A 25,699-nucleotide genomic window follows, 5' to 3' on the forward strand; every position below is an offset into this window, starting at 1 on the left:
AGCTTATTTTATTCATACTCTTTGTTTCTGCATCCAACATGATCCCCCGCAGTGTTTGTGTACGCACCAAACCACTACAGATACTCATTCACTCAATGGGGTAAGGGTATCATTTTTATTGACATTTTCATGCAGTAATGCAGTTTGTTAGAAAGCAAGATAAACCTACATAAAGTTTACTGAATTTGGTGTCACTTATGTCTAACTGTTGACATAATGTTCCCTTCAATAGAGTAATACCACAGTTACAGAGGAAGTAACATCTTTGTGGTCTCAGTTTCCCACAGCACTGATGCAATAGAAAAACCTATTTGAGTAAAATTCCCTTACTTCCATAGTAGGGTGCAGAGGAAGCTTGCATACGTCATTGATCTTCCATGATGCAATCGTCATAACTGGAATAACACTTTTTTTTTTGACTGCTTACACTCATACCCACAGAATCAGGGCAAAGCTCAAACTTAGCAGTAAAATACACATCATGCTCAAAATCACATCCCTTTATACATAAATTAAATTCTCATATACAAAAGCAACCAGGACAGACATCATCGTAATGGTGTTGGTGCTGGTGCTTGGACAGACAGAAAACACACGACACACTTTATGAGTGTACTACTCTCTTGGTTGATTTGTAACATGAAAAAGACACAAAACTTGTCTTAGAAATATGGCTTGCATCACAAAAGTAACAGCAGAGAAAAGGTAATACAGGGAAAACAGTGAAAAACATTTATAAAACAATGAAATATACAATAAATAATGACAATTAATCAACAAAGCCATACCAACATGTCAAGTGTTACATTCATAGTGGACTGAGTATATTCTGATTATTTTTATAGTGATTATTTAATATTATCATGTACTATACAAGCCATCATGTCTTCCTCAATGAACTTTACATCAAGTTCAACCAAATTTAAAAGGCTACTGAAAATCCAGCTGCAGATTTGAGATTATATATTATTATTATCATTGTTCATGAACTTCATTATAATTTTTTATTGTTTATTTTTTAATCCACGTTCATTTCTTGGCATGGATTTGTGCCATTCCGTACAATAAATGCAGAAAGAGGGTGCAGAAGAAGCAGATAAGCAGTAAACACCAGGTACTCTGAGTACCTTTCTAGGACGGATCAGAAAGACTGAATATATTAGGTGGTCGCAGCTTGTAAGAATTGAAGAAGGAAGCCACTTGATCGGGCAGCTCGGCCAGGACGCTCTGGGCGAGGGCCACGCTGTTTCCCTGCAATGACAATTACAATTATGCTGACATTATACTGTGTTAATAAAATTAAAGAAACGCTAGAGAGAAGACACGTGGGCAGGGTCATGTTACATTATTGTAGAGAGTGGTTAAGAAGGACGGGCAGAGGGAGCCACTGTGAAAAACAAAATTAACATCAAACTGAACTGTGAAATTAGTTATTTTACATATATATTATATTTACTTCCAAGTAAGCAAACACCTGCTATACATGTGATAAAGTATAATGAAGTGTTCCCTGATTAATTTTAAGAAAAATCTGGTATATGTAGCATATACATTAACTCTGTTAGTGCAGCAAAGAGGTACAGACTTCAGCTTACCTGGAAATCTCTGAAGGGCACAAACTGGACGATGTCTCTTGCGGCAACATCACCTCTGGCCGAACGCAGCAGTTTGTCATCACTGTCAAGGAACTCCATCGCGCTGAAGTCTGCCCTGCCCACACCCACTATGATGATGGACATGGGCAGATAAGAGGCTTCTACAATAGCAGTGCGTGTCCGGTCCATGTCTGTGATCACGCCATCTGTGATGATGAGCAGCACATAGTATTGCTGCAGGTGGAGAGAGAAAACAAGATGGGGAACATCAGATGTAAAGTACACAAAGTTTAGTTTGATTAAGCTCTTTATAGTCTAATTTCCAGTTTGTTTCGCTTGCCATTTGTCTTGTAGTCAACATTAGCAACTGGTATTACCTATAATTTATCAGGGTTTTCAGTTTTTCCAACAGAGAGCAAGTTGAAGGAGGAGGGTCCTGTGATTTCACATTAATAACAGTTTTTCTTCTGAGAAAAGAATTTGGTTACTTACTGAGGCCGTATGCTGCCGGAAAGCTTGCCTGGCGAAGCAGGCGACGTGGTTGATAATCGGAGAGAAGTTGGTGGGTCCCCAGAGCTTCAGCTGAGGTAGACACTGCTGGTAGGCACTCACAACACCCTCTATGCCTGCAACACACACACACACACACACACACACACACACACATACACGAGTGTCAAGCAGCACCAATGCAGCTTTATTGAACAACTTTTAACAGCGAAGGTCACCTTACCAGAGCAGAATGGATTTGCTGGATTGAAATTGATAGGAAACTCATGGGAAACCTGGAAGCATGATTCATAAAAAGATAAATATATAAAAGCTTTAGAATACAGTCCATGGCATTTTACAACAAACTTCTGAATTTTAAAATCGGGCAAGTCAGAAAAACACTGTCAATTTTGTCACATTGTTCCTATTTCCTTCAAGGTTTGTCTTGTCAGGAACCCGTTGTATTACCTACCCTATAAATATGATTTCCTGGCTGACACAGCTCAGAGACCAATAATGAACTGGTATAAAAGTGCAAAACACTACCAACCAGTTAAGTGACAGAATATATTAATAAAATCAATCTTAAACTGGTAACATCCCAAATTTTCAAACTCTAATTTAGTCAGTTCAAAGACCAGGAATCTGTTATTCATATCATCCTGATTTCATTTAAGACCAATTTGAGACATAACAATTGAATAAAACATCTTTTGATTTACTGTAAAAGACAGCAACTTGAAAATAGCTTGAGGAGATTAATGATATACATGTGAAAGCACAATATTTCTGTACAACAATTAGGACTTTTTTCATACCTGCCAGGAGGGAGGGACCTGGGCTCCAAAGCCAAAGACAGGAAACATCTTGTTACTACACAGAAGATGGGAAAAACAAATGCATTAGTGTCAGATTAATACCACATACTAAACAAGGCACACCCGTCAGTAGATTACAGCTGTAAAACTAAATCCTGTCGAGTGTGATTATTGCAAGCAAGCAAATTTTATCACATCAACGTGGTCAAATTAAAAAGTTACACTACATCTGACTGGCTTTGTGTAAATATTATCAAGTAATTAAATGAAAGAAGTTTAAAGACTTACTTTAAGGCTTTCAAACTGCACTTAGCCCAAAGCTAAAAGCATCCTTAGGACTTTCTCAACCCCCGGCTAAGAAAGCTTTCACACTGGCACCATCCTGGCACATTCCAAAGTGGCCTAACCCCAACTTTAGCAGAGGGCCTGCAGCTCCGTACCGTGAGAATATGCAGCATGAAGAACCAGTTTTTTTTGTTTGTTTGTTGTTTTTATTTTTTGTTTTAATCCAGCAAATTCCTAGTGCATGAAGACGGTCTTGAGATTTTCAGAAGGCCTTACTTTTTGACCATATTTCATCTCTGTTTACTTGAGGTTTGGTTTACCTGTCGTAGTCCTGGATGATATTACCCACTGCCCAGATGGCTGTCAGGTATTCATTATAGCCTTCAGGGTTGATATAGTGGAGGGACTCTGGAGTTCTGGGATCCCCGTTAGAGCCTGTGAAGTCAATGGCAATCTAGCCCGTGTTAGAGAGAGGATAGAATTAAGATATAGAGAGCTGCTCAGTGACCAAATGCAAAAGAGAGATATGTAAATTCTGCAAGTTTCATAGATGTATGTATGCTACCTGAAAGCAATTTTACGGCAAATGAAAAATCAAACAAAACATAATTTAGTTTACTTGCAAAGCAGAGAGTATGTTTGATCTGCTCCTTAAAGGCCCCATATTATGCTCACGATCAGTTTCAAACTTTTCTATGTACATGCTCTTTAATGTTCAAAAAACACATTTTTCTTTCTTATACTGTCCATTACTGCAGCACGTCTATACATTCCTCTTTCTGAATGTTTGTTTTAGCAGGCACTGCCCACCATGTTTCCACATCAGCTCTGCCGATGTCTTGAGAGGGGTCCAGCTGCTTTAGTACAAGACACACCCACTTAACTTTACTAAAATACATGCCCCCCGATATCTTTTGCCTACCCCTTGCAAGTAGTTTTGCTGCCTAAACCTAACCATGTCAAGGCTATATCATGTATATCATGTCTTGTAGCTACTGTAAGTCTACAGATGGCTCTATTTGTGTGTTTTTGCAATCGTGATCGTGCTGGTAGCTTGGCTGAGGGTGGTGACTGTATAGTTGTGACATCACAACCTTACAGAAGTCCTGACAGCTCATTTGGAGGCCCAGTTTCTGAATAAAGGGCTGTGTCCATGTCTACTAGGGTGAGCGTTTTGATACTTTCGCAGTATTTAGTATTTCATAGCATCTAGACCCGTCTCACTTTCTACAATATGGGACCTTTAAAAATGAGCACATAAATAAATGTATCAAAATAATAACATCTTGTGTTTGACATTTCCAAACTCACAGTGAAGTTGATCCCACAGCCCCCCATAATATAATCCAGGAAGGTAAACTCCTTCACCACCTGAAAGGGTTAACGTTTGGTTAACAATGTGTATTGGTGGAATAAACATCACCAGGCTTGATGAAATATGTATGAATCAACAAGAGTTATTTCTGCTTTTCTTAAAGGAAAACAATGTAGCAATGCAGAAGCTCACTGAGAGAAACTATAGTGGTGATCAAGGTAGGGTGAGATGTCTTGAATTTAGTAACATTACCTGGCAGCTCTTGATGCAGATGACCCCAGAGTTTTTATAGTTTTTCTTCTTTAACTTTTTGTGGTTGATGCACTCAAATTCAGCCTGCAGGTGAGAACTTTCGTGTCACTTATGCCGATCAAAATAACAATGACAGGTCTTTGGTAGAGCGGGAATCATACACACAAAAAAGTCTCACCGGGCAAACGGGTGTTGCGATTTGCATCTCTGCAAGTGTGGTTTGAAAGCTCCCAATTAGGCTGTGGGAGCCGTTGACATGATAGTCATAACAGTAAACCTTCAGACAAAATAAGAGGCACCCCGTGATGAGTTCAAAGACAAGAAAAATCATTGCTAACATTTTTTGCTGACAGTCATCCTAATATATATTTCCAATTTAATTAAAAAGCAGTATTAATAAGTGCTAAGACATGCTTGTTAAATGCGTTTCTTAATATAAGAATATCTAGAACACACAGTATTCACTATATGCAGTCAACAAGGAAGCTTCATCATATCATTGGACCAATATCAATCTATCCCTACAGTAAATCATAAAGGTCACACCTCGCATGCATAAATAATGAGATACATTTCACTCTTAATTATCAAAGTAAATCAGTAAAAGCAATGAGAGTAACTCAACTGAGTAAAAAGAGCGTAGCGAAAAGGCACACCTTCAAGTGGTGATGTCACAAACCGTGCACACACACACACACATCGCTTATCCCGCCGGGTCGCAAGCATCCCCTTGCTATAAGCTTGGGAGCATTGTGAGACGAAAAAGAAAATGCAATTACAAGTGTTCATTAGTGTGTTAGAGGAGCATGGGCAATTATGGCGACCTAAAAAATAAAATGAATTGTACAGTTATAACACCTTGGAGCATTCTCAGGTTGTGTTAATAGGCTGCATTTACAGGGAATATTCACTGAGAGCAAAAATTGTTTCAAGAAATACCTTTACAGGTTTCTCTGGGTCTCCTCCACAGAGAGATTGCAGTCGGATCCGGAAGGGTCTCCATATCGGGTTTATGTTGTTTTTTACCACCTAAATAAAAGTTATAATGAGCCACAAATTAGTGTTTCTATGCAGGGAGAGGAATGTGTTGTTAATAAATGAGTTTACCTCTGTCCTGTAAGCCAACTGCCATCCAGTTTCCATCTGCTTGTAGAATTCCAGATAAGGATCTGACCACCACAAATACTGAGCAAGCAGATCCAATTAATTATTGACTTTACTTCAAGATACATTAATTAAACAAAAAGACAGTTGAAATAATAAAGAACACCACCGTCATTGTCTAACTATTTAAGAGGGCCTTCATTACCTTTTTGTCCAGCCTGCGGCCAAACACCTCGAAGTTTGCCACTCTGTTGTCTGTTATTTCTTCAGCACAGATCTAGTTTACACATATGAAAAAATAAAAACTCTTAACATATGGTAGATTTTGTGCTTTGGAGCATATGGTAACGAGAGACAACTCATTGAATTTTGGGGTCTTTTCAAACCCAGAAATGATATCATTTCACACCACTGTGCTGTTTAGTGGTGTGAAATGATATAAAGCCGTTTCACGTTTTCTTACCCAGCTGTGACCCCTTGTTGGGGTCACATGATGGTATGTAATGATTAACTATCTGGTTAATACAATGGAATGATTTCCTTAAACAAACATAACTAGAATCCTGGATATTTGATACAATCACATCTAGCGTCATCAACGGAAGGCGATACACAATGCACAATGACCTGTAAAATATGACTTGCCCACATTGGTTCACACTACATTTCTCTACATTTGTTTTGGTTGCCAGATTGAAACAAACTTTGGTCTGAAGGTCTGAACTCAATTTACACTTCAAAATGATCCCTTGCAGCTATTCTGTCTAATGTGTCTCTATGAGGCTGTTTAGTCCTGGTATCAACATCAGTCCTGAGTGATCCGATCACAAGTGGACAGCTCTAAGCCTGTCAGTTCACACGTGGCATTAGGCTCGAGTGACCACTTGTGTTCAGATCTCACTTCCCCACTGTATACGCAAATTAACACTTACAACATTGGGACAAACGGTTTGTTTTCTACACAAATAAAGAACTATCTTCACATATAACATTTGCCGAATTAACGGCAAATGTTAATTTAAGAAGGCCCAAATAGTTAAGAATGTGTTGTAGACACAACGTTTAGAAAGTTTCTCCTAACTCAACAACTCACTCATCAGTGGAAACAGTGTGTTACAATAGCTTATAATGTTGGCAAGTAAGCAGAGTTGAGCTAGTTGCTGCGATCATTTGTCGGCTAAGAGACCCCAAAAAGGTCATTAGCATCACAGTGAACTACATGGAAAACAGACAGCATGTCATCCATTCTGCCTGTTGTTGTGGCTTCTTCTTCTTGTTTCACAGAGGAAGTCAGGTACGTAGGTGATCCTTCCATGTGGCCCCGACCACCTCTGAATGTGGTCTGAGTAATAGGATCAAAAATAGGTTCTCAATGTTTCTTGAGGGTGTTCACATCTGTACTTAGAGCTGTCCACTTGTGATCGGATCACTCAGGATGAATAGTAATACCAGGTCTGGACAGCCTCTATGTCCACACAGAGGGTGTTCAGTTACAGCTAATGCATTGCTTATGAATGAGAAAATAAGTCCACTCACTGTGATGGTCCCGTGACCTGCAGGCCTGTGGCTTTTCAGCATTAAAGGCCGAGTCAACTGCCTGTTAGAAACAATCTGGACACAGACAATGACAGTGTCACAGAATAATGAATAGGAGGAAGAACGACCACAGTTTTACTTTCAAAACTGTACAAAGTGAAGCTCACCTGGCCCAGGGTACATTCAAGCTCCCCGAGAAAATCGTCATCACCTAGGTCATAGGTGTCATTGTCAATATCATACACAGAAAATTTCATCTTCTGCACCATCTCAAAATAGTAGTCGAGAACAAACTTCTTGGCAAACTTTGGGTTCAGGTTGTTCAGGATCATCTCTGTGCGCCCAATCTGATTCACGAGAAAAACATACATATAATCTAAGATTGTGTCACATTACTCCAAATACAGAGGTGGAAATATATGAGGGAGGATCATCAGCTACTGTGCCAACAATACATGCAGTAATGTCTGTGTTAGACGTAAACATCTCTATAAATAGCTTATTCAAAATTAAATCATATACATAACACATGATTTTTAACTCTTCTCCTCCCATGACCTTATACAGACCTCATACCACTGGGAGCCTGTGGTGTTGATGTACACCGCACACAGAGGGTCAGACTTAGAGAAGACGTCCATGTCCATGAGGTTCTCACAGGAGATGGTCAGCTCCACCTTCGTGGTCAAATGAGTGGCCCCTGGCCCTTGGGGCCCGCCTGAAGCCATGGCAGCTTGTTGTACTAAGATGATTAAACAGATGCACAACAAATTATCCACCAATATATTCAGAAATGAGAGTGACTAGCAAGTAGTCTATGAAGTATAGGGCAGCATATAAGGATTATTTTTCATCAATTAATTGATTTATTTGATGAATAAATTAGTGAACAAATCTGTTTTCCAAAGCCCAAAATGAGGTCCTCAAATGTTGTTTTGCCCACAGCCAAATGCAATTCAGTTTACTGTCAAAGAGGAGTACAGACCACAGAAATATTCACATTCACAAGAAGCTGGAATCAAAGAATTTGGACTTTTTTTCTCTTCAAAAATGACTTAAACCATTAATCAGTTATCAAAATAGATTAACTCATTAGCTGACAACTAATCAATTATTCATTGCAGCTATTGATACTTCACTTTAATATTTCCAATTTCCGCTCCTTAATACTTTTACTCCACTACATTTGAGGCGGTGTTAATGTTATATTTTCTGAACTTCACTGCCTCCGACAACTCAGCACAATAACTGTTTTCATTAATCCTTTAGATTTTGTTTCCCATGCTTCTGTACCATTAATACGATAACAATTTTGACTGCAGGACTTTTGACCTCAGTGAGTATTTTTACATTATGATATTGTACTTTTATACTACTCAAAATTAGTTGGGGATATGCAATAAAAGTACAATGAAATGTCTCACATTATTTTTGGTTGACCAAAAATATTCACAAAACACAAAATAAAAATGCAGATATGTCACAGAACAAACAATCGAGTGAAATACTGAAATATCCCAATTTTTCTAATTAATTTTGGGTAGTGTTAGTACTCTGAATAGCCCAAACCCACCACTGAGTGTTGTACAGACAACTCCTATCTGGTGTTAGTCAAACAGGTAGCATTGTTTGTCATCTAACAACTTATTAACTTTACGGAGTGTATCTTTAACAGACCAAACAATGAGGAGCTTGTATTGTTACTTAAGTAGAGGCAACAATTAAAAAAAATGTAAAATAATCATAAAAAAAAACAAAAAACAAAACAGAGCTTAAACTTTGCTAGCACTTTGACAACTTGTTTACCATTAACGTTACCCGAGCTGACATCAGCTTTAGCTTAGCGTTTACATTAATTAACGTTATGTTCACGCACGCGAGCACGGTCAGTTAGGTGGGTGTGGCGATGTCTGGAATACCAAAAATACTGACAGCTGTCTCCATATAAACATATTTCTTTACATCACTTGAAAGTTTACTCGGGGTTATTTACCTTTTTAGTTGATGAAAAAATATACTATTTAGTCCTGCCTCTGGCCTTACAAGAACGCTTACCGTTTATTTGACAAGAACAGCTGAGCAGCGCAGGGGTGGAGCCGACGGTCAGCACTGCCCAGCTAGTTAGCGGGCCAAGCGATAACTCCCACTGTTTTGTCGTTAAATTAAATATTAATTTTCTCTACGTATTGATAATATCAGACCACCTGTTTAGCACTTTGTGGACACACTGTGCAGTAGACTAACCAGTGGAAAATTACGACGGAACCTCTCAGCAGTTTAGGGTGTTGCCTATCGACTGCATATGCAGGGAACAGAACCGGGGTGCATTCAAGAAACTTTTTTCCCCCCCCCCGGCTTCTGTTGTTAGCGTGAATTTAACTTTTGTTGAAGTGTTTGCTCCTCGTATACGTGGTAGTAAAATGTAACGTGGCATGCTGAGGTTGCGCTAAAGGAAACGTCTGAAAAATAGAATAAGAAAATAAAAAATTTAAAGGAAAAAACAAACAAGATAACAATATTGTCAAATTTATTGTCAACGTTTTGTGTTTGCGCTCTTGAATGCTCACTGTTGTTGTGTTTGCGGACTGCCCATGAGCAGGTAGTTTGTAGTTTGTGATAGAGTCGTTCCCTGATCCCTGATCTGTGGGGACACTGAAGCAATGGCTGGACTAGTGTTAACGCGCTGTGTGAGCAGGACTTTACTGTCAGCATCTGGTGCGAAAGCCATCAGAATCAGAGGCATCAACCGGCATTACAGGACAACTTTAAGAAGGACTGCCACTACCGGGAGTGTAAGTAACGATGCCTTTCATTCTAACTCATCGGATAAAGTTTTTTAGTCTTGCACGAAACTGTAAGAATTGTTCACTAATACCCACTTACAGATACCCATATTCATGAATTTGATTTGGAAGAACTGGGTGCCACTGTAAAAGCCTCTATCCTCTATCAAGGTAAAAGGTCAGCAGGGCTTTGGGACTAACAGAGCTACTCAGACAGGGTGCAGCTTTGTATCAGGATATAACAACAGATCTATTATCACTCACTGTGTTAAGGGTGTAATTGAATAAACCCTTTCCTTCATTTCCTTTCGTTTGTTTGTTTGTGTCACTTCCTTTATTGTGCACAGGGTGGAGGAGCTGCATTCCTCCTGGGGTTCCCTGCACTCTCCTGTCTGGCTTATGAAGCTTATCGCAGAGTGCAGAGTTCAGCTGTGGTCCACGCTTTAGAAAAAGGTAGATGACGTCTGTGCCAGATGTGAGATACTGTTCAAATAAAGATTTTGGCACACTAAGAAAGAGCACCACAATATGTCACTGGTAAACCACCAAGCGAAATGAATGTAAGACGAGATCTGAGTGAATTTGGTGTTGTGTGTTTGTGTCTGTGCAGAGGAGGTGTTGGAGCAGGCTGACTACCTGTACAGCTGTGCAGAGACAGAGAAGCTGTATCAGCTGCTGCTGCAGTACAAAGACAGGTGAGGAGAGAGTTCAGACATGCTGATATTAAAATCACAATGATAGATAGCTCTCCTTACCTGAATGTACTCTCAGAGTGACTCTCTCTGAAGAGTCAGGCCGGAGGAACTCTCACTCTGTGTACTGAAGGAGCTGTGTGGTTTTAAAGAGGCGGCTTGAAATCCCCCCTCTCACTCATATACCCTCACATCCCTCAGTTTCTTCTGTTACAAAGTTTATTTGCAGGTTTTAACTAGGACAACATGGGGTTACCATAGGGTATGGAAAATCAGCATATCAGGAGAGTGGTGGTAAACCGCAGCGCTCTTCATTTTTGGTGAGCCAAGCAAGGGCGAAACTTTAGTTTCAGAAGTGGGGGGGACACAAGTAGGAACGGCGAAATTTGTGCGCTCGATTTCTGCCTGCGTAGAGCTTAAATCATGCCATTTCTATTTAACCCTAGCCTACTATTTTGTCATTAGCCATACTGCCAGTGGCGGAGCGTGGGTCTCAGCACAGAGAGGGCAGAGCATTCTCGATGGGCCCTTGTGATAGTTATTTAAACATTGTATTTATTCCATTATTTAAACATGCCAGTCACACTAAATATTTCTGCAGAAGACAATGCCACAGATCACCCCCTCTGACACACACACACACACACACACACACACACACACACACACACACAAACACAGGTCACTGTCTGAGTCTGTGGCTACCATGTCTAAGCCATGTAGCTACCATGTTAATTGTAGACTGTCTGTGTCCATTTAATGTTTATGTTGTAACAAAGACATGGTAGCTACTGATTCAGACAGACATCAACCTGCTTGAGCTTTCAGCACCATAGACAGTGTCGGTCACAGACTGACAGTCAGTCAGACACGAATCAACTCAACTCAGTAACCAATCAGACAAATCAGTAACCAATCACACAACTCAGTAACCAATCACACAAGCAGCTCCATGGCTCCATGTTGTCCCTGTGTGATGTTCAGGGCAGGTGAGGACAGTCTGAGGACAGTCTGAGGACAGAGAGCTCTGAGGTTGAAGTTTATAATAATGAAATGCACCGTGACACTGTGACAGGTATGTACGTCTTGACCACATGTCAGCTGTTCAGCTGTAGTAGAGGAAACTCTTCTGTTCTCAGATCCACCAGAGCACTTTTAAAATTTATTTATTTATTTTTTTTTTAATTTAGCTCCGGTAGCGACCCAGCTGAAATGCGTGAGGATGCGCGGATCCTGTGTATTTATCAAAGCTTGGTCACGTGCTGAGGCACCGGGTTGGTTTCATGAAGTTAGAGGCTACTTTCAAACTCGTTACTCACTGGTCGTCGGCGTTTTAGCGATCGTACAGCCTGAGGCCAGTATACAACAGGTTACAGTGTCGCTGTCTCTTTTCGCCTCCTCTCTCCTTGTGTGATCAGTGCGCTGCACACACGTTTTAAACAGAGATGGCTAAGCGCCTGGTTTAACATATTAGTTAGCTAACGTCAGCTACCGCTTCCGCGCGGTCAGTACGTGCAGGGTTTCGTGCAGGGTTTGTTTGCAATTACAGCCTGTGCCTACTGTTAGTTTTCAAACTGTAAAAAGTGAGGGGGACAAAAACATGATTTTGAAAAGTGTGTGGGGGGGGGGGACATGTCCCCCCTGTCCCCAGTGGAAATTGCACCCTTGGAGCCAAGTCATACCTTCGTTTGTCAGCTGGTGCTGCAGCAGTTGTTCAACCAAGAGTCAAACCACAATCTCATTTTTCAGCAGGTCCCTGATAACCCTAGTATGTTCCAAGTGTCAACGTAGGGAACCGTGTCACATATTTCCATCTGACTTCAGAGAAATGATCCTGTTAATTTATCAGATTAAAGAGGAATCTTCTACATACATTCAGAAAGGGAGGTTGGCTTGGTTGCAAACACATTTGGAATTTCTTTGACAAACACAATTGTTACCTCAGAATGTATTGAATATGACCCCTACATTGTTTAATATTAATATTCTGCTATTTTCCAACAAGCAGTTATTAAACAGCTGGTGATTTCTTAAGACACTTCCAGGAAACTGTATTAAAGTGTATTAAAGAAATAACCTGGCAGTAATGTATTAACTGCCCATTGGAAAATATCAGATTATTATTATTTATTCGTGTTGAGGTTATTTTCAATACATTTTAATTAATTATTGTCGTAATTTAGGGGTAAGTTGAAAGTAATGTAAAATATATTGCTTGGTAATTATGACCTTCTTACCATTTTATTTGCGGACCTGTAAAACCTGTTACTGATTATTGCTTATTGTTTTTGTTTTGAAGGTTCAGTGAATTGTTCCTTTTTGTGCTATCACCACCAGAGGGCGCCAAAGTTATATTTTATACACATAATAAGTTTCTTTGTGACTTTGTTCCCATGCACACTGGATCTATGAAATCAGAGATGGACAGTTATGACTGGTGTGTGTGTGTGTCCGTCCAGTGATGATGCAGAGTTTCTGTGGAGGCTGGCCCGTGCATCTCGCGACCTGTCCCTCCTGCCCAACATGGAGGCCGAACGGAAGAAGCAGCTGGTTTTTGAGGCCCTCGAATATGCAACGAAGGCACTGGAGAGAGATGACAAGTGTTTCGCTGCACACAAAGTAAGACGGTGGTTCCACTACTGATTCACCTCTATCAGCTTTCCCGGAGAAAAAAAGCCTTGTTTCCAAACACAATATCACATCTGTGGACTTGATGATTTTCTCTTCAGGGCTTTTATCATGTGCATCAACCACAACCACCATAAAACAAAATGTTTGCATGCATTTGCACTTGCAGGATTGTTTCCAAGTTGATCGACTCATTGTGACACAGTACAGTTTTTTTTAAATGACCTTTAAAAAGACGTTAAGGTGCGATTTGACAAATTTCTCAACATTCTTCCTCTCCTAATACAGTGGTATGCCGTGTGTCTCAGTGATGTTGGGGACTACGAGGGCGTCAAGGTGAAAATTGGAAATTCATACATCATCAGGGACCATCTAGAGGTGACTGGACATTTGGGTCAATGTAATAATATCATCGTCTCACATTTCTCTATATGTTGAAGTGAAACGTGTTTTTTTCCTAGTCAGCCATCAAGCTGAATCCTATGGATGCTACTTCCATTCATATTTTGGGTTACTGGTGAGTCTTTTTTTTATTTTATTTTTTCATTGTAACAAGCCTGTATTTCAATACATCTGCTTCAGGAGCATCAGAAAGTTCAGAACACACATGGACACAAACTTAGACAAGCCAAGTCTGTTTTACATTTGACCACCCAGAGTATTACTCCCAAGACATGAGAGGCGTGCTAACATGCTCATATTTAACCAATATGATGTTAACCACATGCTTACGGGAAGTTTCGTAGTCCACAAAACATTTCTGGAAAACAACATTGCAGCATTCTCCTTGACAACTGAAGTACAACTCAGTAAAAACATTAAATGGCTCCATACAGCTCGCCAGGCAAAATCGAAGTCTCTAGAAGCTGTGAGATCCCAAATGTATTTGAAAAGATGATATACACACCATCGACACACGGTTGAGCTTGTGCACCCAAATTCAACTTCTAGCTTAGCAGCTACAGTGAAGATTTCCGCTTAAAAAAGGCTCTAAATAACATATTTTCAGTACCAGATTATGTTGGACAATCTGTATGTTTTTATTTTTTAAGATTTCTGTTGTTTAGGAGAATGCTGCAACGCTGTTTTGCTGTGAAGCTCCAGAAATGTTTTGTGGACTACGAAACATAAGGCTGATTTTTCCTTTTTTTTGGCGAACTTTCCCTTTAATGCTTTATTATTCAGGGAAATGGGTATGTCTTCTCTCTCTTAGGTGCTTTGCTTTTGCTGAGCTCTCATGGTATCAACGCAAGGTGGCAGCTGTAATATTTGCATCACCACCTACGTCCACCTATGAAGAGGTGAGGGCTCCTTGGTCGATACCAGCTGCACATTGTCTGACTGTTAAAGCAGCGTCGGGCTGAAATGACATGTGTTGTTTGTCATATTTTGCTTGTGACTTGGAGAGTTACAAACAGCTTTGCACATTTGGATAAAATCATGCTTTTTTTCCCCCTCTTTTAGGCTTTGGAATTATTCCTGAAAGCTGAGGAAGGTAAAACACAGCATACAAATTGAGTCACTGAGGGGAAAAAAACCAAAAAACTGCTGACCTGTTGGCTGAAGCTCAAATTCTTGCAAAACCAAAACAGCACTGTGCTTGTAAATGTTTTCTTTAAAGGTTTAAAATGCAAATATCGGTGTTTTCTTTTTCCCAGTGGATCCAAACTTTTACAGCAAAAACCTGCTAATGCTCGGGAAGACGTACATGGCCATGAAAGACAAAGAGAAGGCACTGCTCTGGCTAACCAAAGCAAAAGAGTACCCTGCTCACACACTGGAGGACAAAGAAGTACGTACACCAGGACTACTAGCTTTTGATTTAATGTGTTTTTGTTACTACTTAACTCAGCTGTGACATAGTTCAACAGTGAGGAAGATGCTGAAATACCTACAGGGATGTTGTTGCATGAATCGTACACGCTGATGGGGGTTTACATTATATTTGTTACTCTGCAGGTCCATAAAGAAGCCGTCGACATCTTGAAGAAGCTAGGATGAAGCTGTAATCACAACTGAATGGAGTAAGATCCCTTTGACGACTGTTGGACCTTTTTGATAATTGTTAACACACCAATAAATCGCTAATGTTTGATTTCAAATGATTTTGTAACTATTAATATGGTAGAACTGGGAGTGGCCTTGCACACAGAATTCACTCATCATTCAAACTGGTTTATGGAATTAAATGTATATTTAAATAAAAGTATATGGATTGACTCTGTTGTTTGTCCTTAATGAATCCTTTCCTAAACATTTAAGAGGTCCTCTGTGTGAGATTGGAGATAAATCTATAGTGAATGTATTTCTATAAATCGAATAATAATAATAATAATGATCTTGGCCACAAATGCATCTTTAACTTAACAATCATTGCCAAAATTATTAACATTTTGCGAATGTGATGTCACATTGGAAAAATCTCATCCAATTGTGATGTCACAGTGGATCAATTGTGATGTTGCTTTGGAACGAACACATCCAGTTGTATGTTTTTTCCCAGCCATCCATATCTCAGGACAGTCAGTAAATAACATGATCATCACCATACTGCTCAAGAAACCTGCACAATGATTCCTCTTCTCAGAACAACCGTTTTTATATTTGACTCTCAGCTGTATGATACTTAAGTATGGAGACCCCGAGTGTTCCCTATTAACTCAATAAATACAACAATGTGAAATAAATAGTAAAACATGTAATTGAACCATTAAATTGTTAATAATTCAATAAACTCATAAATCCAGTGTGACATTACACTTGGATGTTCTTTCACATCCAATGTGTTCAATATTAAATAATTAAATCAATAAGACAAATTAAATGAATACCTGAATTCATTTCTTTAAAGTTTTATTTTCCAAATCAATGGGGAGTCAAACCACTGACCCTATAGTCACGGTGTGTTCACATGTGGCTTGAGCTCCAACCTCAAGGCTCATTTAAAACAGAGGCAGAAACAGCTGCAAACTTAATCAATCAACTGATTAAAATGAGCTGTGTGTTACCGTCTCTCAGACCTCAAACCTTTATTCTTAAAGTATTTTTCCCAGACCGGCCAGGAGTCAAACTTCTGACACTATGGTGTCATGGCATCGTTTGAAAATGTGAATATATTTCTGTTGTTCGATGTATGCAGGACTCATCAACCAAAAAACAGAATTATAATGAAGCTTTGAAGAACAATAGTGTGAACACTGAGTCTGGTTTGTGTATCAGCTAAAGGCTGTAGCTGACAGACAGACTCAAAATGAATTCAAACCAGCTGTAATGAAAATACATTTATTAAGTATGGTTCTTTCCACAGGCAAGATCCAGTCAAAAAAAAGGATAAACCAAGAGCACATTATTTTATTCTTTTAGGAGCAGAACAGAACCTGCCAACAGTTTTGCTGATTCCTGAGCAGAAGGCTTCTCATCCCCCGATAATCACACAACAATAAAGCAAAGACAGCATGGTCATGGAGGGGGTTTATTCACTTATTTATTTGTATCTCATAAATCCATCTCTCTTCATTAAAATGGGTGAAAGCAGATTAAAAATGAATCTTCTATACACATCGTCTCCAGTAAAGGGGCATTCTGTACAGTGTAGTTGGTGTTTACAGTGTATCTACACACGATATGTTACAGTTTGGATGCGCTTCAGGTGGCCTAAACCGCAGTCAGCACAGTAAGAAGTTCCCTGCTGCATGATCATGTACTGAAATGATAAACTGTATCTTGAATCAGTTTTGCTTTGAAAGAATACACCTGTCCAGGTGGCAATCTTGTTACTTGATGCGGTGAAGGCAACCTGAAGCGTTCCATCTATTTCTGATAAGAACAAAGGCATCACAGATTTCCATCAATGGAGCGGCAACTCTGTGTATTTAATTATAATATTTAAGTACTTTATTTACTTTCATTATCTTTATACAATGAATATTCACATACACAGTTGATTTTCTTTGATTACAAGTTTCTGTTCAAAAGGAAGCACAAAGTTATGCAGTTTTGACTTCTCTTAAAAGTCGGCTCCTTTTGCTACAGTAAATGTTTTTCTTCATACTGTCGTCCCTCCCTCGAGCTCTTCCACAGGGACAGCTGAATACATGTTATATACATGACTGATAACTTGAGTAATCACAAGCTCCTCCTAGAGAGTCTAAAGCAGCTTGCTGCTGTTTGCAGTGGTCTGAAGAAACACAATGCTAGAGAAAACAAGGAAAATGGCCTGCCACTGCCAGGTTTTTATCCTGCGTTTAGACCACTGACTGAAAGAATAAGCACCAGAGTTGTCATCTAGAAACAAACAATGGAGTTAGACGCGACATTTTGAAAAAACAGAGGGCGTGACCCTGAAGTATTTAAGGAAAGAAAGGACAAGGGGAAAGTGGGGGTGCAAAAACAAAAAACACACAACATGTTGCGATGCATCAGGCTTGCTGCTGTGAGTAGAACTCCCGCACGTTATTTTTGGTCTGTGGCACATTAGTGTCTCATCACTGGAGTCTTGTAATCAGTATTTTAATGTGAATCGGCCTAGTTTTGTTTTCTGCAAACAAAGCCTTAATTTTATTGATTTATACACACACAGCTTTATTAAACTAAGGCTATCTCAGCACAACCTGAGAATGAGACCGAGCATGGTCAGAATAACTTAAATTGTAGAATCTGTGGGCTCAGCACTATGGCTTCAATTTTGTGTAGCTTTACTAAAGTCACTGTTGACTACACAGCCAAATGGCAGATAATTGTTACGTTTCTAACAATATTGTAATATTCAACTCATTCAAGGAACAAAATGTGATAATCTTTTAGTCCAGCGCCTCGGATCTCCTCTGATTACTGCCCAACATAGAAACATCTCATACATGTAACTACAAAAGGACCATTACTGCCGTGACAATGACAGTTTTGTAATTATACTCAGATTTTTATGCAGCACTGGCTTCGGTTTTAATCAGTTAATGGTTGGTAAGAAGTGAGAAACAGCTTCTTTTAAGGAGTACATTCATGAATGAGATATTACAAAACAAGATGGCCAAATATCATATACTGTCTTTGATTTATACACTTACCTATACCTTATTAAGTAAAGTAAATGTGATCTTCATGTTATCAAATGAGCATAATCATGTCTGGTGCTCAGTAAATCACAGTGGCTTCATTTGACTCGAGACAGTTTCGCCATCCGAGATCAAAATTCAATGAGGCAAAAGAGAATCAGCCAAGCACACAAGAACCACTGAGCCAGAGTCTCTTTTCTGTTTTGACAGTTTTCTAAACAACTCAACCTCTAAATGAAAACTGTGTGTCGTCCTGGTCTTCTTTGCCAACAGAAGCAGTGGCCTGCAGTCTAGGTGGCCTAGAACATGTCCAGTGTCTCTGGCTTTAACATCAGAACTATGAGCCACAGACCCCACCGCCACCACACTCACAGACACACAACTCACTCTTTCATTTCAGTTTAGATTATTTTCCGTGAGTCCTCTTATTCCTTTTGATATAGTAGCCTTTCTCCACCAACTTCACGAGTGTCTTTTATCCTAACGTGTGTCTTTATCCAAATGGGAGAATCTGATGATGCTTCTTTCTCTGGGCTCATGTCCAGAATGTGTTTGAGGGAAAAACTGCATGAGAGGGTTATTCTTCATCTTCTTCAGATCAGTCCATCCTGAACACTTTGCCTTTATGATGATAATGGTATAAAAAAAATTCAAAAAAAGCTCATTAAGAGGCAGAGCATCCATGCTAAAATGTCTGTGTGTGTATGTGTGGTGGTAGAGGCTGGTCACAGCAGTCTTCTCATCTTCAGAGGCAGCCATGCAAGCACGTGAAAATTGCCACAATTACTATGGGTCAAACAGGGAGAAAAAAAAAAAATTCAGGCACCAGACCCCAATACTACTTTTGCCTTTTAAAAGCTCTATAGAACTAGAGCCTTAAAAGAAGATTGCGCTTCAACTATAAAATCCTCTCAAAAACACTTTAAAGTCTCTTTTAAAAAGCCAGTCAGCAACGGGGAGGAAATTAAAAAAATATCCATGATTTCTGTTTTTAAACAGAGAAGCAGAAATGCTGAAATGCTTGCATATTTCATGATGGGGTATCATATATTATATAAGGGCTTGGGAACGGGATTGCGGCACAAATGATGCTGCAAATTAAGATTTGGTTTAAAATGACAAAATAGCTTATATACATTGGTGGTTATCTTGTGCAATTTTTTTTTAGTTTGTTTTACTTGGCTGAATAAACAGCGATGGGGGAGGAGGAGAAACATGAGAGGACTCCTTCCTCTATTCTTGGCCAAAACCTTCTGTTTCCTCGATGGCAAAGAGCAGCTTCTCTTTCAGCTGTTCGAAGCTCTTGTAAGGAGGCAAGTCCAGACGGTTGAAACTGAAAAGACAGACAGAAACCCAAAGATCAGTATAAAAAGGTCAGATCACTGGAATACATCAGTATGATCTATTTTAGTGGGACAGTGATTTGTTATGTTTTTTTAACAGGCGGGATGGCCTGATGGGAGAACACCCTGTCCCTTAAGGTTAGGGTTAGGCCCAACGCTAACCCTAGAGTGTAGTCAAGAACTTAGTATTTAAAGTGTGTAGGTGAAAAGAATATTATAGATCCAGGACAAAACTGACTGAAGGGTGAGACTGAGAGAAAAAGGTAAAAATAAAAACCTGCCTGCTTCTTCAGCACCACGGACAGCACCGTGGATTTATCACTACACAGCAGTTAGGCTACTGATATTCAGAGGCGTTGTGAGGCATTCTAACCTGCACAAACCTCATTCAGTTAAAGGATCAGTGATCACTTTCTCTGCTTTCAGTGTTTCTATCTCGTGTCATACTGCCAGCTGTGTTACTCCATTAAGTCCATTCATTATTATTTATTTGATTCGTAATTTACTACTAATATGTGTAAATCCCTGTGAATTGTAATAAACTGGAACAATATCTTGTAAAACTCAACATGAGAGGAGAGGAATGGGTATCACTATATGTTTAATAGTTAAACATTAGTAAATAGTTATTTCCTGTAAATAAACAATGAAATGCTTTAGAAACCATTTATTAGGCAAATGTTTATCGTAACATTGTAACTGATACTTTGTAAATGGTTAATAAATACTGTGTATCATCTATAAACATAAGTTGGATGGCCATTATAAAGTTGCAACTGATGTTTTTTAAACCTTTACAACTGCTTAATAAAGGTTTTATAAAGCATTTGATTGTTTATTAACAATGAAATAACTTTTAACAATAAATTTACCATTTTTTAAATGATGGTTATTCCTAAAGTGTTACCGAGGAACTTATCCCATGAATCAGAGAGCACTCACCATGTGTGGCTCCGAGGAAGCCATGTGTCCTTCCCCACCTTCTCAATGCAGAATTTCTGGGGGCCATTACTTCCTGCAATTCAAATAAAGATTAGGGGTGAAAAGATGTTAAAAAAAATGAATGAAACATGTTTATAGTATGAATCTGTAGCATATCTGTCTGTCACTGACCCATGAGTTCAGCAAAGCCGCCAAGGGGAAGCCTGCAGGTTCCGGTGACAAACTGCATGAGTCGCAGTCGCACTTCGTTGTCCACTTCTTTCACCAACTGCAGGGGAGGAAGTGACAACACACACACATCTGATGATATGACACTTTGCCATTCTGTGTCAGTAACACGGTCAGTAACATGCAACAACTTGTGGGATACGAGGAACATTCTGCTCCTTTCCTTTGTGAAATAAGGTGTGTGTGTGAGAGAGAGAGAGGCGAAAAGACTGTACCTGCCAGAACCAGATGATCTGTTTGCTATTCCTTGTGTAATGACGGTACACAGTGTTCCTCTGCCAGTCCTGCAGGTCTACCTCCTGCATGCCACAGAGCATCACCTGGATCAAACACAAAAATACACAAGAAGAGAGTAATGAGAGTAGGTTACTGGGATGAAAATAAGTACACACAACAGAGATCACTAAATAGACCAGAGCATTTACCGCATTACCAGCATCAGGCTTTCCTGCTCACCTCAAGCTCCTTTTCATCAAAGTACTGGAGCCACTGAAGTGGAACCACCTCGTTGAAGCCGTCCAGGAAAGCTTTGGTCTGACCTTCCACCCCGCGGGAGAATCTCCACTCTGCCATCAGACTGCACAGCAGACAGCAAAAAAGTACTTTGTGAGTTTCAAAATAAATTATCTACTCAAAATGACAGTGAGGGGTCAGATATAAAGTGGTTATACTGAACCTGATATACTCCTCCTTGTTCTCCTCAGTCACTAGAACGTTGGCGCCATCAGGTTTGAGGTCATGAGAAGTAATCTTGCCCAGGATCTCCATGTCCACTGAGAAGTACATCTCCAGACCACACTCTTCAATGTTGTTGTCCCTGAGGAGAGATCAGATTCTGTTGCTGACTGTCACATCATAACAGAGGAAGAACAGCTCACTGTTGCAAACATAAAAACATAATTCTAAGAAATCCATGTTTCTAACCATTAGCATCAGATTTGACTGCCTTATTAAGGTAAACACCAGCTTCATTCCCTCTCAGGGATCAGCATCATGTCTGTTCTCTCTCTGTATGAACAGTATTCTTGAGCTTGTATGTATGTGTATTCTGTCCTTTTGCCACTTCACTGTGGTAAAGAGGTGTTCCAAACAGTTCTCGATCTGATCCTCACTCCAAACACTTTTACATACTACATTCAAGACTGCTCCTAAAAACCTGAGGCAAGATAAAACAGGGGTTACATTAAACAAAAATAATAAGGGACAGAAAGGTTTACGTAAAATAGTGTCATTCTTTTTTTCCACATTTTAATTCTATGTGCACCACCTTCTGTCTACTGTGTATAAACCTTTGTATACACCTATTGCATACGTATCCATAGTGGAACAGGATCCCTCCCTGAATGCTCTTCTTATGGTTTCTTTTTTCTTGTTAAAAGTGTTTTATTGGTGAAGTTTTTCCCTTCTGTGATTTAAGGCTCTAGAAATACAAGTGACTTGGCTCATCAACATGTGCAGTTCGGTTCTTGTGGTTCATACTGAATAACAGATATACAATGCTCTCTGCTGTCAGAAGAATACACAATTACATTCTGAAGGCCATGAAGAGCGAAGACACAAATTACCTGATCCATATAAGTGAGTTGTAGAACTCTGGGTCGATGGACTCCAGGTCTTTGAGTATCAGCTTCTTGTTCAGCATGCGTTTATAGAAAGGCAGAGAGAAGCCTGTGTCGATGAACTTGCCATGGAAGAGTGCCTGCAGCAAAAGTTAAAGAAGAGATTTTTTTTTTTAATGTGCTGGTTAATCTGAAAATATGGTATCTATGGGGGCATATCGATCACATGACAGATAAATGTATACAAGGAAACCGGAAAAAGCCACAGACACCACCCTTGTGAAGGCTGAAAACATTTAGTAAACACAACATTGTGTATTATTTTCTGGTCTCGTCAACATATTTGATGTACAAAAGTGTCACATTAGTGTCACCAGGACTGTTTGCATGTGTGCAGACACAATGTGAACTTGCCATTGCAATGAAGCGGCCGATGAAGCAGAAGTAGGAGAGGTGGTCCGGGTTGATGGCCGAGGCCGGGTTGATCTGCAGGCAGTAGTTGCTCTTGCCAGCATACTCAAACAGACAGTACATGGGGTTCAGCACTTCATGGGACAACAAGAAGAACCACTCTCTGCAAAGAGAGGTGAGACGGAGGCAAGGAGAGAAGATAACAGATTGTATGTGAGGGGGATGGATTAGAATAGAAATGGAGGAGGAAATTAAAGGAAGAAAAGATGGAAAGAGACAACAGATGCACAAGATCAGTTTCTGTTTAAATTTGGCAGACAACAAATGATTTATAAACTGTATATTGCCTATATTACCGGGCTAAGCCACCATAGTCGAGACCCTCCTCGCCTCTGAAGATGACATATAGTCTCCTCCTCAAGTCGTAAGGCTTCAGGGCCATAATCTAAGAAACAGAGAAAACAGACTCAAGATCAGCTAAAACACACTTGCAAGTGACACAGGTACAGATCACATACAGTCGTCCTCAAAATTATTCATACCCTTGCTAATTTTTGTGATTTTCTATTTTTGTGATTAAATGACTGCATTTTTTCAAGTTTGTTTATGAGTTATACGTGACCAACAAGTGAAAGAATGACAACAATACACAATTCAAGAAATTCTTCATTTCAGGGGTATTTTATTCAAGGATTCCCAAAAAATGCCATGTTCAAAATTATTCATACCCTAGTCCAATGTCTTTCTTTAATAGTCAATAGCATAGCCTTTGTTTTTTATGACTGCTTTGAGACGATTCTTGTATGTGTCCACAAGCTTCCTGCATGTCTCCTGTGGGATGTTTGCCCATTCCTCCTTTGCGAAAGCCTCAAGCTGGGTCAGGTTGGTCGGTTTCCTAGCCATCACTCTGGTCTTCAAGTGATGCCACAAGTTCTCGATGGGATTCAGGTCAGGACTCTGACTTGGCCATTCTAGGACGCTGACATCATTGTCCTTGAACCATTTCTTCACTACCTTGGCAGTGTGTTTGGGATCATTGTCTTGCTGGTACGTCCAGTTGTGGCCAAGCTGTAGTTTCTCAGCAGATTCCTTCACGTTTTCATCAAGGATCCTGATGTAATCTTCCTTTTTCATTATTCCTTGGACCTTGACTAGGTTCCCTGTGCCACTGGAAGAGAAGCATCCCCATAGCATTATGCTTCCACCACCGTACTTGACTGTGGGCACAGTGTTCTTTGGTTTATATGCTTCGCCTTTCTTCCTCCAGACATATTGAGCATCCATATGGCCAAATAACTCCAACTTGGTCTCATCAGACCACAGGATGTTTGACCAAAAGCTGGGATCTTGCTTCAAATGACCTCTAGCAAAGGCCAGGCGAGCCTGCACGTTTCCTCCTGAGCAGCGGCGTCTTCCGAGGCCTATGTCCATGGAGACCTCCTCTGTGCAAGACTCGCTCAATGGTGGACCGTGAGACCTTTGTCCCTGCCTGGTCAAGCGTTTCAATTAGGGCCTTGGTTGTGGTCTGGGGGTTGTTGTTGACCTCTCGGCATATTTTCCTGGCAAGTTTGGGGGACACCTTACGCTTCCTGCCACGCCCGCTGAGGTTTTTAACAGTATTGAATTTCTTGTACTTGTTAATTATGCTCTGGACGGTTGCCACAGGGACATCATACTGCTTTGAAATGGCCTTGTAACCCTTTCCTTCACTGTGGGCACGCACAAGACGTCGACGTAGGTCTTCACTGAGCTCCTTCTTCTTGACCATGATGACCAGAAATTGAGAATGACCAGAACACTTTTCCTCTATTTATACTCTTCTGGAAAGATGCTATTTTTTTAAATCAGTGTTTAACATTTGTTCAACAATGTTAATGGTATTTATTCCATTTTGAAATAACCACAGGACAAAGATTTTTGTTGAGATATTGTCAGGGGTATGAATAATTTTGAACATGGCATTTTTTGGGAATCCATGAATAAAATACCCCTGAAATGAAGAATTTCTTGAATTGTGTATTGTTGTCATTCTTTCACTTGTTGGTCACGTATACCTCATAAACAAACTTGAAAAAATGCAGTCATTTCATCACAAAAATAGAAAATCACAAAAATTAGCAAGGGTATGAATAATTTTGAGGACGACTGTAAATGTTGTTGAATGTAAAGCAGAGGAAAACTCTGAAATAAAAACACTGAAATAAACCACAGATGTAGACCCTGATGCGTCACCACACTTGAAATTCATTACTGTATGTGCTGTATAGTATTGGTTTGAACTGAAACCGGAGAGTGGTGGAAGGACTCTCTTACTTGCTGGAAAGAATCTTCAAACAACGTCTGTCTGGAGACGGTGATCTTCACGTGGCTAGGGAGAGCATTGGACTGAGGAAAGACAGAACAAAACATGAAGGCATTTGAGGGTAAAATAATATCAGGACAAGTGTGCAAGGAAGAAAAAGAGAAATGAAGGTAGAGGAAGAGAACACGTACCTGACACAGGTAGCGAAAATGGGCAAGTTTCCATCTGAAGCTGCGCTCATAAGCAATCTGAGGCCCTTTAGTGCTGAGAAGAACAAACAGATTCAAAAGGTCAAAATGTAGCAGGTGTAAATTGATAGATACAATGGAAAATTAGCTTTTTCTATAGGGGCTAATAATCCAT

The 25,699-nt window shown here is 39.8% G+C and overlaps 3 protein-coding genes across 4 annotated transcripts in view; 1 reads left to right on the forward strand and 2 right to left on the reverse strand.

Annotated features, from left to right (window-relative positions):
* Positions 1-101: 101 nt before the first annotated feature.
* LOC141014897 (copine-3-like) lies at positions 102-9,666 on the reverse strand. 2 transcript variants are annotated; one of them, XM_073488835.1, is made up of 16 exons: positions 9,453-9,666; positions 7,967-8,139; positions 7,565-7,744; positions 7,398-7,472; positions 6,067-6,138; positions 5,865-5,942; positions 5,697-5,786; positions 4,936-5,034; positions 4,758-4,841; positions 4,502-4,561; positions 3,511-3,644; positions 2,906-2,960; positions 2,329-2,380; positions 2,088-2,221; positions 1,596-1,829; positions 102-1,251 (listed from the first exon to the last, which is right to left on the reverse strand). In XM_073488835.1, the coding sequence occupies exons 2-16, from the start codon at positions 8,123-8,125 to the stop codon at positions 1,132-1,134; spliced, it is 1,626 nt and encodes a 541-aa protein (XP_073344936.1). In that variant the 5' UTR covers positions 8,126-8,139; positions 9,453-9,666; the 3' UTR covers positions 102-1,131. The 2 variants fall into 2 exon arrangements, with proteins under 2 accessions (XP_073344936.1, XP_073344937.1); XM_073488836.1 differs by having other exon boundaries at positions 9,391-9,666.
* A 354-nt stretch (positions 9,667-10,020) lies between these two features.
* Positions 10,021-15,719, forward strand: rmdn1 (regulator of microtubule dynamics 1). Its single transcript, XM_073488839.1, has 10 exons — positions 10,021-10,189; positions 10,528-10,633; positions 10,791-10,875; positions 13,332-13,491; positions 13,789-13,878; positions 13,962-14,017; positions 14,714-14,801; positions 14,965-14,995; positions 15,159-15,292; positions 15,460-15,719. The coding sequence occupies exons 1-10, from the start codon at positions 10,058-10,060 to the stop codon at positions 15,499-15,501; spliced, it is 924 nt and encodes a 307-aa protein (XP_073344940.1). The 5' UTR covers positions 10,021-10,057; the 3' UTR covers positions 15,502-15,719.
* Positions 15,720-16,966: 1,247 nt separating this feature from the next.
* The window catches only part of wwp1 (WW domain containing E3 ubiquitin protein ligase 1), a 34,660-nt gene continuing 25,927 nt past the window's right edge, over positions 16,967-25,699 (reverse strand). The window contains exons 15-25 of the mRNA XM_073488019.1: positions 25,528-25,600; positions 25,348-25,419; positions 23,391-23,479; positions 23,038-23,197; positions 22,630-22,763; positions 21,741-21,881; positions 21,521-21,641; positions 21,280-21,384; positions 21,008-21,104; positions 20,837-20,909; positions 16,967-19,884 (exon numbers count right to left, since the gene is read on the reverse strand). Coding sequence (XP_073344120.1) covers positions 19,785-19,884; positions 20,837-20,909; positions 21,008-21,104; positions 21,280-21,384; positions 21,521-21,641; positions 21,741-21,881; positions 22,630-22,763; positions 23,038-23,197; positions 23,391-23,479; positions 25,348-25,419; positions 25,528-25,600 — 1,165 coding nt within the window. The 3' untranslated portion in view covers positions 16,967-19,784. The remainder of the gene's footprint in view (positions 19,885-20,836; positions 20,910-21,007; positions 21,105-21,279; positions 21,385-21,520; positions 21,642-21,740; positions 21,882-22,629; positions 22,764-23,037; positions 23,198-23,390; positions 23,480-25,347; positions 25,420-25,527; positions 25,601-25,699) is intronic.

The sequence above is a fragment of the Pagrus major genome, chromosome 19, assembly GCF_040436345.1.
Source record: "Pagrus major chromosome 19, Pma_NU_1.0".
Taxonomy (NCBI): domain Eukaryota; kingdom Metazoa; phylum Chordata; class Actinopteri; order Spariformes; family Sparidae; genus Pagrus; species Pagrus major.